General features: G+C 40.0%; 1 protein-coding gene across 3 annotated transcripts; it reads left to right on the plus strand.

Annotated features, from left to right (window-relative positions):
* Window positions 1-2,822: 2,822 nt before the first annotated feature.
* Window positions 2,823-15,189, plus strand: LOC116324750 (dystroglycan-like). Of its 3 annotated transcripts, none has more exons than XM_031745465.2 (3): window positions 2,823-2,980; window positions 9,620-10,183; window positions 11,273-15,189. In XM_031745465.2, the coding sequence occupies exons 2-3, from the start codon at window positions 9,764-9,766 to the stop codon at window positions 13,577-13,579; spliced, it is 2,727 nt and encodes a 908-aa protein (XP_031601325.1). In that variant the 5' UTR covers window positions 2,823-2,980; window positions 9,620-9,763; the 3' UTR covers window positions 13,580-15,189. The 3 variants fall into 3 exon arrangements, with proteins under 3 accessions (XP_031601325.1, XP_031601324.1, XP_031601326.1); XM_031745464.2 differs by having other exon boundaries at window positions 2,824-3,138; XM_031745466.2 differs by lacking the exon at window positions 2,823-2,980 and adding an exon at window positions 3,204-3,268.
* The last annotated feature ends 1,194 nt before the right edge of the window (window positions 15,190-16,383 follow it).

Consider the following 16,383-nt stretch of genomic DNA (forward strand, 5'->3'; position numbering starts at 1 on the left):
CCCACAAATTTGCTGCATGATGATGAATTCTTTACGCACATATTTCAGTGCTAACTCTGAAGGAATTAAAGCACAGATGCACATTCATTACAATGTGCATTAGATAAAATATTGTTTTAAAATACTCAATATGCTACATGTACTCTCAATTAGATGTGCAGCTAGGCAGCTGCAAGAGAAAGCCTTTAATTAAATCCATCGCATTTTAAATTCGTTTCAATTCAGTTCAGTTTCTTGCAGTGTTATCTATTCTGCTAATATACAACGGCCACGTCAGAGCACTTTATATAGTATGGTAATGTTTTATTGTATCGATTACTCATAAAATGTCATCTGAGCTTCAACAACTTTTCCAAAGGCTACTCAGAGTTAGGCATTCAGTTAGCATATTCTTCTGACAAAGTATGCTATTCTCAAGAAAGATTGGTTAGTGCAGAGCAAGTCTCAGTCACCGCAACCTAAGACTTAGCACTGTAGAGATCCATGAAGCTGGAAGCGGTTATGAAAGGTCTATATATAAAATGTTATAATAATAAATCTGTCCACAAACTGAGAAAATTTACCTAGGAGTTGGCACCTTGCAAAGATTGCATTAAAGAGGTAAAAAGAGAACCCATTGGTAAAAACAAAACAGCTCAGGTGGAAAGGACTACATAAATCTCAAAGGTGAAGAACAGAGGAGGAAGCGTCGTAGTTGGGTGCTGCTTTGCTTCCTCAGGAAATGCCGAAATGCCATGAGATCAGTGAAAAAAATGTATGTATTCAAAACTTGTTAAATTTTTTTTAACATAGAATCATGTGGCAAGCAGTCCATGACATAAAGCTCAGGAGAAGTGACACTGTAATATCCCAGACCACAGAAAGAAAAGTGAAACACAATTGGTTGGAAAAAACAGGAAATTCAACCCACTGGTGATGCAGTGCCAAAAGGAAAAAAAAAATTGAGCAACTGAAATACGTCTATATTGAGCAATGATCCAAAAGTCTCATCTGATGAGGTAAAGGAGGAATCAGTAAACATGTGATTGAGGTTTTTGCTGGTAAAGGAGATTCTATAAGTTACTTAAGTGAAGAGTGCATTTTTTTTCTGCAGCCTGCACAGCTGGTAGCAGGTTTACTAAAGATGTGAAAAGTGTTTCATCGCATTTTGTTTTTTGCCTGTATTTGTGAATATATCTAATAAATCATGTTAATGCTAAATGTTGAAAAAAAAAAACATGTTCTTGCAGCTGTATATACATGTTGCCTTTCAGGGGTGAACAAAGAGTCAAAGCGATTCAGATGACTGACATGTCTGTGAACTATTACAGACAGCTACTGTTTCTCCATCTTAAAATCCTCCTCATGGCTGCCAAGGGTTTTATTAGTATATGAGGGTCCTTTCTTTGTTCCCATAAACACTGACTCAAATTTTTGCTCCAAGATATTTGTGCAATTTATTGTTTATGATTATTTATGATGATGACATCATGTAAATGGAACCACATATTTCAGGCAAATATTTTCCTGCGGGGTAAAAGACATCTAATCATTTGTTGGCAAAGTGAGTAAGAATGCCCATTTTTACCATTTTATTTGGCAGTTTTATTTGGCAGCTTTATTTGGCAGTATAATGACATCTATAATTGTTGTTTCATTTGAAGATTTTTACTGTGCTGCTTGCCTCTTTTTCAACACCGACTGTCAGTCTGGAAAATGTTCCCTTTTCTTTAAACTTTCCTTTCGTCTTTTAAGTATTTTTCCCGGAAGAGCTCATGCCCTATTTAAAACCATAATAATGCAGGCTTAATGCAACCAGTCATTCGTACAGGCTCAAAGATCTTCACAAAGGATTGCCACCATCTTTGTGTTCCACCTTTAAGTGGAAAGGTAAGAAGTTGTCAAGGTGAAGAAAGGGGATTTTAAGGAATTTTTTGCAATGCAAGAGATCAGGCAGCAGCTCAAACCGTTGCTAAACAAATCCACAAACCAATACTGACCTTTTTCCTCACAGCTCTAACAGGTACAGGATTTTATATATTTGACATTTGAAAACGTCACACGTTACAGAATGTGTCAGAAACTTACTAAGGATGCTTTAGCGGTGAAATGTTAACCTAGAAACACCTAATTCCTTTAAACCTTGGACTCATAAACAACCACATGCGTGCACCTTGTGACTAATATCACAGCTGCCCTCAATCAGGAGTCTGAGAACAAAAAATGCACTCTTGCAAATGCACATTGGTGGAAACCGTGCACGCACTCAAAAATCCCACATCCAGCTTTTAGTTTGTTTTGACGATAAGAATGTGCAAACACGGACTGCATTTCTACCAGCACAAGCAGAAAATCAGTTCAGCTGTTAATCGTTTGAAACCCCGTCACTGAACAAATATAACCTTCAGACCACGAGTGAGCCTTAAAATATCTGACCAGTTTCCAGTGAAAAACAAGCACAATCTAACCTGTTGCCGCAACAGCTTAGATATTTTGCCAACTCGCTGCAATGACCCCATAAAATTTGCTATAAAGCGCAGAAAGAAAGTCAAACATATCACTTCAAGAGTGTTAGTTAAAAAGGTACATCCACGGCAGAACAAAAGTACAAGTGGGAATACCTGCACTTGCCTTTTTAATCATCATCAGAGAGGCACATTGTCATAAAAATAAAACAAAGCTCTGCAGGGAAATACTTGCCCTCACTGAAGTTTGCATCGAACGCAACACTGTGAGGTTAGGTTACTGGGGAACTTGTGTTTTGCTGCATATTGTCCTGCATCACTTTATTCTGCGTTCACCTGCACGTCTCCAAATAAAAGGGAGGTGGAGTCACGCTGGTACACACGATCGGCCTCAACCTGTAGACCTGTGTGAGAGAAGGATAGAGCGAGGCAGCCGGGGAGGGGTAGTAACCGACATAATTACAACACAGAGCTGTGAAGTGTCTGTAGACTTACCAACCCAGAGGGGAGACATATGTTACCTTGACTGTGCCCAGGTACTCTATTCACACGATACTAGACTTTTTATTTTTTCCTCCCGTGGCGCTCAAAGGGAAGCGCCTGTTTAATGGCATTTGAGAAGTCTTCGCTGCGCTCTCCGGGTAGAAGAGGAGACATTACGGCGCGAGTTAGCTAACGTTAGCTCGCTAACAAGGTCAGTTTGAATTTTGGGGTTCCGTTGCTTTTTCACGAGTGGCACTAAGAAAAACGTCTAGCTCCACGTCTTTACTTAAATTGGCGCATTTTGTAGAACTGGCACGAACTCCACTCGGCCGACGAGGCAGGTAAAGGGCAATATTTGTCATCACCATACTCTACTGCTGTTAGCTTGTTAGTTAGCCCCCTCGGTGGCTACCAAACCTCGATCCGGTTCTTCGATTTTAGTGTTTGTGAGTTGATGTATTCGGACAGTGGCTTATGGAGCGTACTGCCATGCAGCCTAGTTTTTGTCGTGTATGAGTTTGAGATTAGCGGCGTTTATTTATTTATTTATTTTCCGAGAGCGAGAGTCGGGCATCTGTGGTGAATGCCCCAGCAGCAGCTCGCTGCTCTGTTCCGCCTAGAATAGAACAGGTGCATCCCTGAGCTAGCGATGGACGGGCTCAGGATGGCACGCATCGCGGCTCCTCGATTATACGTTTACTGCAGTTTTAGAGGCTTGTATTGCAGTTAAGGTGGAGTTTATTTACTGCGGGTTGCCAAATGGTTTATCAAGGTTGAACGTCGTAGGCGGCGTTGTCATTTACAAAGGCCTCGTCTACCGAGCCCGACGGAAACGGGGCAAATGAAACGGGGCCCGGTAGCCAACGTTTAGTTACTTAGCTGACACTAGCTCCAGGGCAGTAACTGGCTACCCAAAATTACTAACAACCCTTTAAACATTTGATAAACATGTAAATTAGGTGTTTTAACTAAACACACACAAATAAAAAAAAAAAATAAACGACCGCAGTATATGCATCTGTTACATCGCTAATTTCCTTTTAGCCTGAGTTTTTTTTTCCCTCTTCGTTTTCTTTCTATTAAAGCTGGGTGAATGTCGAATTTTGACGTTATACCAGCTCGTTAGCTTCGCTTTAACCTTGCTTTGCGGGTTGTAACCTCACAAACATCAGTAGTCTCGGCCATAAATGAATTCTCACGAGTGAAGGAAAATTAATCAGTAACCTAGATCTGAACAAGGACCAATTTCCAGATTAAAATATATTTGGCTAGTTGCTGTTTTTCTCCTGAAACTTCACTGCGTCTTTGTGCGTTACAGAGCTGTGAATTCATTTTAAGAAAAAAAAAAAGTGTGATTTGACTTCCTGCACTGGGGTTTGACAGCATACAGTAGTTTTTCCTGTAGCGTTAAACGAGTTGCTCGCAGGTCACCACGGCAGGTTACACTTTGACTCAGTCAAGGCCGATTTTGTTTTCTTGCCACATTATTTCATTACTTTGTTGAACAGAGTGGAGGGCAACACAAGGGAAACATCCAACTGCAAAGCAAGCTTGTCTTGTGGATATGTTTGTTATTCAGCTCATGCACTATCTAGAGGCTGCTGGATGTGGTACGTCAATTCAATTGGCCCTGAGTGCCACTGTGCATCGGAGCCCTAATTATTTTTGATGGTTTTCAAGTTTTAACTACTGTTGAACTGCAGATCGCATGGATACCACGGCTGTTAAACGGTGTTGTCGCCCCACTAGTGTTGGCCTCAATGTGAAATGGGCAGAAATCACCCACGCTCAAGTCTGTGTCATTGCTTTGTTTACCATAGATGAAAAAGGCTTTATCATAGAAATGGGGAGGTTTTGATGTTTTCAAGCATTTATGCAGTTGGCATAGGAACGTGATTTGTTGTAGCATATGTATTTGGCTCCACTATGTGTATAAAACAGAACAGTTTAATGAGGTTTGGGTTAATGCTGGGGTTTTGAAAGTATCCTTTAAATATTTTAAGGAGTGCTATGTCACTCGGCCCCAGTGCTGCTACAAAGAAAATATGACCGTAACAATGGTGCATAATTATACTCTTTTATGTGCAATGGGAAAAGTAATTAAGCCAGAATAGTTTTATTTTCTTTTTGAATGAGTGCTTTGATGAAGAACACTTTAGTTTATTTTTGATATATTTAATGATTTGAACACCAGAGACCCAGACTTCATGAGTAATCTCTTTATAAAACAATGTTTAGATTGCTGGGCTTTTCCTGAAATGACACATCCTAATTAGTCCTGAGGATTATTCATCTTAAACGCACCCTGTTATGCACACGTTTGAATTTTAAAGCTGTTTAGTTGTTCATTTGAACAGCATGTTGGAACACTACAAATGCACATTGATTTGAAACGTTTAATGTTTCTTAATGAGATGTCGTTTGACTTTTATTTAAAACTTCCTACATACTGAACGTGATTAAAATCTAGGTCACACTGTGGAGAGCTTACTTTGATGCTCAGATGTTGCCTTTTTCCTCCCCCCATTTGTGTGTGGCAGCAGCCTGAGGTGAGGTGTGGTGCTCAGTCTAAATAAGGCTTATGGGTGTAACCCGTTTTCATGGTAATGTTTGTGTTTTACATTTTGGACACAGATGGATACACAGCTCAAGCAGCACCTTTTGTCTTTACACTCAGCCTGCATGTTGCAGTCAATTCAAGATGTATGTGTGTTAAAGAGACTGCCTGGGTTTGGAGTCAGAAGAGAGCTGGGGAGAGGGATGGGATTGAAATCCCACTGAACTGACTCAGATAAAAATCCCAGATAAGCAACATGCTTCAACCTGGTTTATGTGTTAGGTGTGGTGTGACTCAGTACTCTTTTTCGGAGTAGGCGGCAAACTTCATATTTGAAGAACAAATCCATTGTGTTCATTTTTTTTTTTTTTTTTTTTTTTTTTTTTTTTTTTTTTAAACTAGTGTTTTAATGGGCCTTTGTGTAAATATATTTTGTGTATAAAATGCTCCTCCTCTGATGTCTCTTCAGCAAGATGGCGGGGGATACAGGATGTGAATTTTTCTTGTATATTATCATTTGCCCATTTCGCATTGTAGTCATAACAGTCCAAATCAGAGTGAGACACACCATACAACATACCTGCAGTGGATTTTGATCTGTGATTTTTACAGTAAAAGCTGGGATAGTCTCCAGCAACCCTGAATTGGATAAGCGAAAGAAGAAATAAAGTTGTGCCAGACAGTGTTGGATGTAATCTCACTGTTCTTGTTGGACTTTATAGCACAGGGAAGGTTGTTTTAAAGTTTCCTTTTGATTAGAGTGAAATGGGGTAACCCAAACTCTCTCACTCTAAATACTGTGTTATCTTATCATGCTAATGGTCTTAGACATTCATCCAACCGCAATTGGGAGACAGGGTAGTGATGCTTGTAACAGTCTAGACATACAAGTTCAGCAACCTCAAATGTGACCAAATTTACATGTCAGTAAATTTATTACATTTAGGTCTGGGATTTTTGTTCTTTTTGTTCCATATATATAAACTCAAAGCTTTCTGGTAATCGTACTATGTGTACTTAGAGTTGTTCATGTGTGGCTGTTTAGTGTCCTGATTAGTTGTCACATGGTATTGGCTCAAAACAAGCAAACAAAAATAGTCTTATATGTAATGTATCTATATATCTGTATAAATTGAGGGTTGTCCTCTCTTAGTCTCATTGGTGCATTGGTTGACTTGAAAACTATAATGTGCACTTGTTGTAAAAAGAACTTGAACGACCTATATTTAAAACGTGGAACAGTAGTTGTTGGTTGTAACATTTTGACGGGTTAACAGGAAAAGGGTATTAATTTGCCACAAAAGTAATGACAATATTTCAAGCTACAAATTTTACAGTAATGTAAACTGTTATTTTCTTAATTGGCTTTTCTGAAGAACATGTTTTAGTTACTAAAGCAAATCACTAAAATTAAACATTTAATGTTTTTAGAATAATTTGGATCACAAAGGCAACACTGTCTTCAGTCAAGTAAGTATCCCATCCAAATGCCTTCTTAGTTGCAGGGTGATATTATAAAGGTTATTATATATGTATATATTATAAAGGTTATGAACACCTTAAAAAGAGGTGTTGGCTTAGGGATGTTCCAATTTTCTCCTTTTTTTTTTTTTTTATTTTTTTTTAATTTTATTTTAAGCAGCAATATGAGCAAATTGATAGAGGTCTGCAAATAATGTGCAGGATTTGCTGTTTCAGTTCCCTCTGAGATTCTGATCACTCCCACCTGCAACATTGCTTTCTATTGAAAACCTTCCAGTAGAGAAAATACATCCATTCAGCTGTTTAATCAGCTGAGTTAGAATACACAAATTGCAAATAAGGCTTAATAAATGGGTGTAAGGAGTTTTGGGGGTGGGGGGGGGTAACAGTAGGAACTAAGAATGGGTACAAATTTTATAGGTTGTCTTATTTGCATATAATCGATCAACCAGGTGTTTGAGTGTCAGTGATGTAGTAGCAAGTAACAGTTATTCTTAGGAACTATCCATCCATCCATTCTCTTCCACTTATCCTTTTCAGGGTGGGGGGTGAGCCTATCCTAGCTTTCTTAGGGCGAGAGGCAGGGTACACTTGGGCAGGTCGCCAGTCTGTCTAACACACAGCCACAGACAACCATTCACACCTATGGGCAATTTAGAGTTATCGATTAAACTAACCCCACTAACTGCATGCCTTTGAACTGTGGGAGGAAGCCGGAGTAGCCGGCGAGAACTCACGCAAACACGGGGAGAACATGCAAACTCCACACAGAAAGACGCCGGCTTGATGGTGGAATTGAACTCAGGACCTTTATGCTGTGAGGCAACAGTGCTTACCACTGTGCAACCATAATTTTTCTTTCTGTCTGTCTGTCTTTTCTGTTTTCTTCTGTCTGTCCTGTCTGTCTGTCTGTCTGTCTTTAAATCTGTTATCTGTCTGTCTTCTGTCTGTCTGTCTGTCTGTCTGTCTGTCTGTTTTTTTTTGTCTGTCTGTCTGTCTGTCTGTCTGTCTGTCTGTCTGTCTGTCTGTCTGTCGAGAGCGAGTAAGAGACGCAATCAAATCTGAACATTAGTTATTGCTGCTGCATTTCAGTTTACAGGTACACCATAGTTTCATGCATGGATGATTTCAGTAATGATTACTTTTCATTATGTTCATTAAATTTAATGGCTTATTGCAAAACAATAATGCACAGCCTGTGCTCCCACCTATGTAAAGTAAATACTTGTGTATATGTTGTGTGATGTGTTGCTTCCTGTGAGTTTCCTTTCATTCATTTCCTTTCATTGCACAGCTGCCCTTTTTAGTTTTTATGCTCTTTCTTGTATGAATCATCCCAGTAATATTGTTTTTTTTTGTTAGTTTTTTTCCAGACAGCATAAAGCATTGATCAATGAGTGATTTATGTATTAACTGCTGTTTGTTTTTTTTGGTCTTTTTTTTTTATGGCTTAGATTGTACATAAAGGGATTCTAGTGAGGGACAAGTGTAGCCACTATTTGACAATATATTGGAGTGTGTCTGTTGACATCATACATTGTGCGAGTTAAGCATTAGGATTCTGGGCAAACGGCTGACCCTCCTGTGCCCATTTGAGTGTTACAGGATTGGGGTTGGCTAGGTCAGCACAATGGAGACTCTAATTCCAACCCCAGGGCATCTAATTAAAATTTACAACAAAGACAAACAACCTTTGACACTCCTTCATCTCATGAGAGTCACTATAACTCAAAATGGTGAGGCATAGAAGTAAAGATCATTAGGTGATCAACTTTTTTTTCTTTTTCTAATAATGTATTTAAAATGTATTAACATTATTTTACATTGTTATTGAACTTTAAAAAAGAAGAAGAAGAATGCATTTGGGAACTTCCCTGAATAATGTTGTGGCTCTAGATTGCAGTGAGAAAGCTTAATACGGTTTCAAATCCTTTTCATTCACTAGGCCATGCATAAGACACTCGGTACTTGACTCCATGGTGAGCTGTAAATTAAGATGGCAGACATTTAATATATCAAAACAATTTAATTGTTGCCATTTTACACCATAACCTGCAGATTTAGAGTGTCATAGCTGTAATCTTCATATCAATAAAATAAGACAAATAGTGTTTTGGTAGAAAGTAAATTTTTTGGATTGGCAGATGTGTAATGTAATGGGCATTTGTGGTGGTTTCAGTGTATTTTATGAGATATGTCATTATGTATTCTGGATTCCTTCTTAAAAGCTGGGCTATGGACCAGTGACGGAGTGAGATGTTGAGTGGTGGTGTTTTTTTTTTTTTTTTTTTTTTTTTTGTTTGTTTTTTTCCCCCTCCTGTTGCTGATTTAGCATTATAAATAAATGGAAAAATGAAGTGTCATAGCAGATCCTTTTTTTTTTTTTTTTTTTCCACTGAGCAATTTTTCAGGAACCTCCACTGTGTAGTACATACATTTACACCAAGAATTATGGACATTAATATTAATTGGTAAACAAGTGCAAACCCCCCCCATATAGATTTGTGAAGGCAGAGTATGAATAGATGTCTACAGAAACTACCACGCAACCTATAATAATAGATGTGTGTTTACACTGATGTTTTTATGTATGTCTCCACTTTGTTGCCCTCATTTTTTTTTTTTATTTTTTTTTTTTTTCTTTTCTATATAGCCAGATGTCATGGCTGTCTAGCAGGCTGCCAAAGATCTCTTCATGGATCACAGAGGACAACAAAGAGAAACCGCTGCATTTTCAAGCATAGCCAATCACTAAGGAATCTGACTGTCAAGCATATCATCAGACTGACTTCAGTGCATGTGGCCTCTTCAGTTGTTCATAGACATCTGTTGGGCAGCCCAAAGGCCTATTGCTATGCACTATAAACGGAGAGACATGAGCTGCGGGGATGCTGGGGGGAGCAGGCTTATTTCGTGCAGGACTATCCCTCTGATAATGGGGCTTCTGGTGACCCTGACTCAGGGCACAGTGCCAGAACAGCAAGAGACACTTGTGGAGATATCTGTGGAACTAGAGGCATCCATGCAGTCCTCTGTGCTCTCTGAGCTCAACGCTGCAGCATCCTTAGTTAGTGAAGGGCCGCCCACAGCTGTCCCAGATTCCTCTGCAAAGAATGGGGGAGTGCACACCAGTATCCCTGACTCCTCCGCAACCGTGGGCCAGGTGTTCCAGTTGAAGGTACCACCAGGACCTGCCCATGCAGGCTGCAGTGTGCAGGTAAAAAAACAAAAAAAAAAAAATCATTGAGATGAATCTAATGGTGATATATGTGCCATGTTATTAATTATAAAATTAACATTTAAAAAAAAACAAAAAAAAAAACTTTTTCTGTGAAGGGGGAAAAAAAAGTTGCTGTACAAATGGTAACAAAAATAGTCTATACTAATAAAGTTTGCATAGCAGATTTGAGTTCCTTTTATTTGTTGGAAAATTCAACCATATTCCTCTTCAGTGTGGATGTAGACTTTTTTTTTTAATTTTTTATAAGGTTAAAATTAATTCTTATACAAAACTAAATGAAGGCTATATAGAAAAGTGTTTTAAATTTTTGTTTTTTCTAGGCCTCTAATGAAAGTATAACTGAACTTAAGTGTGGTTGAGGAAACAAAATTAAACGCATTACCTATATAATTATTTTTTTTTTTTTTTTTTTTTGTTCTGAGTCTTGTCTCTGTCTTTTTTTTCGCCTTGAATTTCAGTCGGTGTGGAGATTTGTCTTATATCCCATTTACCCTTCAGATTTGATCACTGTATCACTGCTGATTGAAGCTGACTTTGTTGCAATTTGTTCAAGTCAGACTTACGAATGAGATGCGATTATTATTGGCCCAAGTGGTGATGCAGAATGATATCCTGTCATACAGTAATAACTCAAAATGATGAGTGATGACTCACAGTTCTTATCATGAATAGACGCTCACTCGGCTTCCTGTTCATGTTTGGAAGGATTTGATAAACTCAACTGAATGACAGTCCCGTTTTACTGGCAGCTTGTTCAATGTGAAATATTAAATATCCGATTATATATATATATGATTCACAGGTTTTCAGATAAGACTATGAATCTTCTAATTACTACTTCAAATATACTTGTCTGTCTTTGTTCTGTGTCATAGAATTTAATCTGCTAGTCAGAACAGGTAATTTTGATATTACGTGAATCCTTGTATATTTTCAAAGTCATTTGCAGCTACTTCTGATAAGGAGCAGCCAATGAATGTGCTCAATTTTTATCTCAAAATTATCCTTGTGGTAAAAAAATGGTAATGACGTGTTTTGTTTTTTCCCCGGTTTCCCCTCTTGAAGCTCACCGAGATGGGAAGGGAGACTTTACCCTCCTGGCTATACTGGGACAGAGAGGGCTGCATTCTCAGAGGTTTGGCTCTGGAGCAAGATAAAGGTGTATATCATATCATGGTGTCAGGTGAGGAGCAAAGTCAGAAGACTAGTAGCCAAGTATTCCCCAGTACAGTCTTCTCTATTGAAGTATACCCAGAGGAACGAGCAGATACTGAGCCACCCCTACTCACACTTCAGTCTGATATTGGTGGCCTGCAGCCTTTCACCTGTGGCTCTGAAGAGCCTGTCACTGTCCTCACTGTCATCTTGGATGCTGACTTGACAAAGATGGTTGCTGAACAGAGGGTCAGCTTACTGGGCAATATGAGGAAATTCTCACATGTGCCACTGGAACACATGAGGGTAGTCCCTGTTGTCAACAACCGCTTATTTGACATGTCTGCTTTCATGGCTGGACCAGGAAATGCAAAGAAAGTGGTGGAAAACGGCGCCCTACTGTCATGGAAAGTTGGATGTGCTCTTGACCAGGGCAGCGTTCCTGACATTAGCAGTGTCCAGTCGTCAGCAAAGGATGGGACTATGTCAGCTAGGCTGGGCTATCCAGTGGTTGGCTGGCACATTGTTAATAAAAAGCCCCTGGGAGTCAGACGGGTCAGACGGCAGTTGTACAATACTCCTACTCCAGTGCCCTCCCTGCTTCCTCCAACTATTAACCAAGAGCCATATTCACGTGTTATTCCCACTCCAACATCACCCTCTATCGCCCCAGCAACTGATAATTCTGCTCCCCCTGTCAGAGGCCCTTTGCCCCTTCCAGTCAAGCCTACTATGAGGGTCAGGGATCAGATAGCTCACACACCTGTCTTTGGACCTCCCCAACCCACCAGAGTACTAGGAACTACAAGCACTATCCCCATTCAACCTACCATGACTCGGCCTACTTTTGTGGAAGCTACTGCAGTGCCAACACCACCAAGCACCACTAAAAAACCCAAGCCCTCTTCCACAAAAAGACCTAAGAAACCCAAAACCTCGACTCCAGCTCCCCGGGAACCAAAGTCCACAACTCCTAAACCACCTAGGCGCACAACAGCCCTCTCTCTTGCTCCGGACTCGAATACAGTTCCAGAGATCCGCAACCCCATTGATCAGGTGACTGCATGGGTGGGAACATACTTCGAGGTTAAGATTGCTGCTGATGCATTTTATGACCGAGAGGATGGTACTACTGATAAGCTGCGTTTGACTTTAAAGAAGACACCCAAAGAACCAGTAACTGAAACGTCTTGGATCCAGTTCAACAGCACTATCCAGCTTTTGTATGGCCTTCCAGAGGAGCAACATGAGGGGAATCATGAGTATTTCATGTTAGCCACTGACAAAGGGGGGAAGAGTATCATGGATGCGTTTGAGGTTAGAGTCCATCGCTGGTCTAATAATAACAAACCTTCAGTAATGTTTGCTGCTCGTTTTCATGGTGACCCCAGCACTTTAAGCAATGATGTACATAAAAAGATTCTTCTGACTAAGAAGTTGGCTTACGCCCTGGGAGATCGTAACAGCAGCACAGTGACCTTAAGAAGCATCACTAGGGGCTCAATTGTTGTGGAATGGACCAATAACAGTCTCCAGCAGAGTCCTTGTCCAAAGGACCAGATCGCAATTCTCAGCAGCAGGATTGCTGATCCCCAAGGAACCCCTAAACCGGTCTTTATCAAAGCCATGGAGCCTGAATTCAAACCCATTAACATCTCAGTTCGTGGCACCAATAAATGCCAACAATACACATTCATCCCACCAGGAGAGGTGCCAATGCCTGAGCTTCCTACAGCTACGCCTTCACCTGATACAATTAAGAGCACTGATGACGTTTACCTGCACACTGTCATTCCTGCTGTAGTGGTAGCAGCCCTGCTGCTCATTGCTGGAATCATTGCTATGGTTTGTTACCGCAAGAAGCGTAAGGGGAAGATGACCATAGAGGAGCAAGCAACTTTCATCAAGAAGGGAGTTCCAATAATATTTGCAGATGAGTTGGATGATTCAAAGTCACCACCGTCCTCCAGCATTCCTCTTATCCTCCAGGAGGAAAAGCCCCCACTTCCTCCTCCAGAATACCCAAACATGTCTGGCCCTCACAGCACCCTGCTAAACCAGGATCTGTTGGAGGAATATTCAGTTTATCAAGATGATGATCCTAATGCCCCACCTTACCAGCCTCCCCCACCATTTACTGTGCCCATAGAGGGCAAAGGCTCCCGCCCTAAGAACATGACCGCGTACAGGTCACCTCCTCCCTATGTGCCTCCCTAACGCACACCAGGGGCTTTTAGTTTGGAAAGCAGGTGCAATCTAGGGATGCTTGTCGAATTACTACAGGAGTAATTTTACATGTTTAATGAAATGGCTTTGACTTTATAGAGAAGCAGGCAACCATAATCATATATCTCACCAACATGGATAAGACAATACATCATACAATTCAACTACAGGCACAGGGTGAACGGATGAAAAACTGTTTTTTCAATTTTTCTTTGTCCTTCAGATCTGCTTTTGACTTCTTACATATTCCTTTTTTTGTCTGTTCTTGCCAAGAGGAGTCAATTTTATCTTCAATGATGTACTATTTCTATTGTATAGAAAATAATAAAGAAGCAGGAAAAAATGAAGCCCACAGGGCCGTTGAGCAGATGTCACCATGACAACAGACTTGAGGCTCTTCCTCACAATGTTAATCTTTGAGTTCTATATCACTCTTATCTGTCTTTTCAGCTAGGTTTACTAAGATTTTGCACCTGTTATTTCTAGAGGGGAATGAAATCCATAATGCCAAACTGGAAGCATGAAACATTTTATTTACACAAAAAATTAGTTTGTTTCTTAGACATGAATCTTTCCCTGTTCTCTTCTATGCTTTTTGCCTCCCTCTCGACAATAACATGCAAATGTTGCACTTATGCAAATTCTTGTTAAACCTTGCACTATGTGTCTTGCGCAGAACCGAAAGCATTACGTGGTGGTCGAATAAGGAGGAGAGGGAAAAAAATTATCCTCGAACTCCTTACATGACTGAAATTCCTCTGGTACTAGATCACAAAAGAACATTACACTGATCACGCCTGTTGTAGCTGTAGCCTAATTAAGTTACAAAACAAATGATTTTTATTTTGTTTTTTGTTCATCTGTGCCACTGAATCTGCCTGTGAGATGTCTGCGGTCACGAGGCAAACCTTGTAGGGTTGCTGGAAAGATAACAAAGGGGCCATAGGAATGCTGTGCTTTAGAACAGTATGAGACATAGAGACATACCCAATGAGCTGGATCCACTGTCTTATATTCAGTTGGTTTTGTTGGTGTGGGGGCGGGTGGGCGTAAGAGTACTGTATTATCACTGCTCTGCCTCTAGGTGTTGCACTGTTATGCTTAGTGCACTGCCTGTTGTCAGTTCAGATGAGGCATGGGGACAAGGGGATGTACATAATTGTGTGCCTGTGAAATTAAACCACTCCATAATGTCAGTGTTTTATCAGTAAACCTAGTTGGGGGGGAGGAGGGGGCAGATTGGGAAATGATTTTATTTTTTAATTGTATGTCTAGATTTATGATCACAGTCATAAAAAAAGACTTTATAGTTTGTGAGGGTATAAAATGTTTACCTGCCCATCACAAAAAAAAATTATCTCAATATGATGGGGGATCAAAGAAACCACTATAATATGTGAATTATGTACATTTCATATCTGATATCACCATAAGAAAAAATGGTTAAAAATCTAATGTTTTTACTGAGTTTTTGATACAGTCTTAAACTTGTTTTATGAAAATATATTAATAAAATGTAATACTATTTGTAAAGCCTCAAAGATGGTGTAAAGTCCCATTTATTTGAGAACATGGTGCAGCATTAAACATGTTTTCAATGATGATGTGTCTGTGTGTATTACAGGGGAGATAAACAACTCGTGACAGAAACTAAAGACTAGTTCTTATATAGTGCTTTCTATATCTGAGTACTCGGAGAGCATGATACAACATGCCTCGTTCACCCCTATTCATACAAGCACTTTTTTTCTTTCCATGCTTAAGTGCTTTCTATTGAACATTCATACTCCGATGGATGCATCAGAGAGCAACTCGGGGTTAGGATCTTGCCCAAGGATATTTAGAATGCACCAACCTTCCGATTAGTAGATCAATTGTTTATATGTACTTTATTATTACACCTCTTTACTAGATATTCAGCATTATTTTATTATTGACATAATGGCATAAAACAGTTACTGCAGTTTTGTCAGCTGCACATCCTTGATGTTAAATTTCCCTTTCCACTGCATTCCAAAGTTACACTATTGGATTGCGATCTGGTGGCTCTGGAGACCTTTTGAGTACAGCGAACTCACTGTCATGTTTAAGAAACCAGTCTGATGATTTGAGCCTTGTGACATAGTGTGTTATGCTGCTAGAAGCAGCAATCAAAAGATGGGTACACTGTGGCCATAAAGGGATGGAGATGCTCAGCAACAATACTCAGGTAGGCATTTAAACGATGCTCAATTGGTGCTAAGGGGCCCACAGTATGCTAAGAAAACATCCCTCGCATCATTACACCAACTGCAGCCTGAATCGTTCATACAAGGTGGGATGGATCCATGCTTTTATGATGTTTATGCCAATGACCCTACCATCCAAATGTCTCTGCATAAATTGGGACTCATTAGACCAGGCAACATTTTTCCAATCTTTTATTGTCCACCTTGCTTTAAAATGTTCCTTCAGTTTCCTGTTCTTAGCTGACATGAGTGGCGCCCAGTGTTTAGCCCATCTCCTGTGTTCAGAGATACTCTTCTGCGTACCTTGCAACAAATGGTTTGCCTTCCTGTCAGCTCAACACAGTCTGGCCATTCTCCCCTGACCTCTGGCATCAACAAGGCATTTTCTCTTTTTCAGACCATTTTCTGTAAACCCCAGAGGTGTTTGTGCAGGAAAATCCTAGTAGATCAGCAATTTCTAAAATACTCCAACCATCCCACATTCAGAGTCACTTCAATCACCTTTCGCTTACCCATTCTGATGCTCAGTCTGAACTTCAGCAGGCCATAGTGTCCAGGTATTCTTTC

Source organism: Oreochromis aureus, linkage group 20 (genome assembly GCF_013358895.1).
Source record: "Oreochromis aureus strain Israel breed Guangdong linkage group 20, ZZ_aureus, whole genome shotgun sequence".
Classification (NCBI taxonomy): Eukaryota; Metazoa; Chordata; class Actinopteri; order Cichliformes; family Cichlidae; genus Oreochromis; species Oreochromis aureus.

Bases quoted from the DNA above. Each gene is read 5' to 3' on its own strand.
- LOC116324750 (XM_031745465.2), top strand. From the start codon at position 9,764: ATGTGGCCTCTTCAGTTGTTCATAGACATCTGTTGGGCAGCCCAAAGG. The intron at 10,184-11,272 runs GTAAAAAAACAA...CCCCTCTTGAAG, and splicing joins ATGCAGGCTGCAGTGTGCAG to CTCACCGAGATGGGAAGGGA.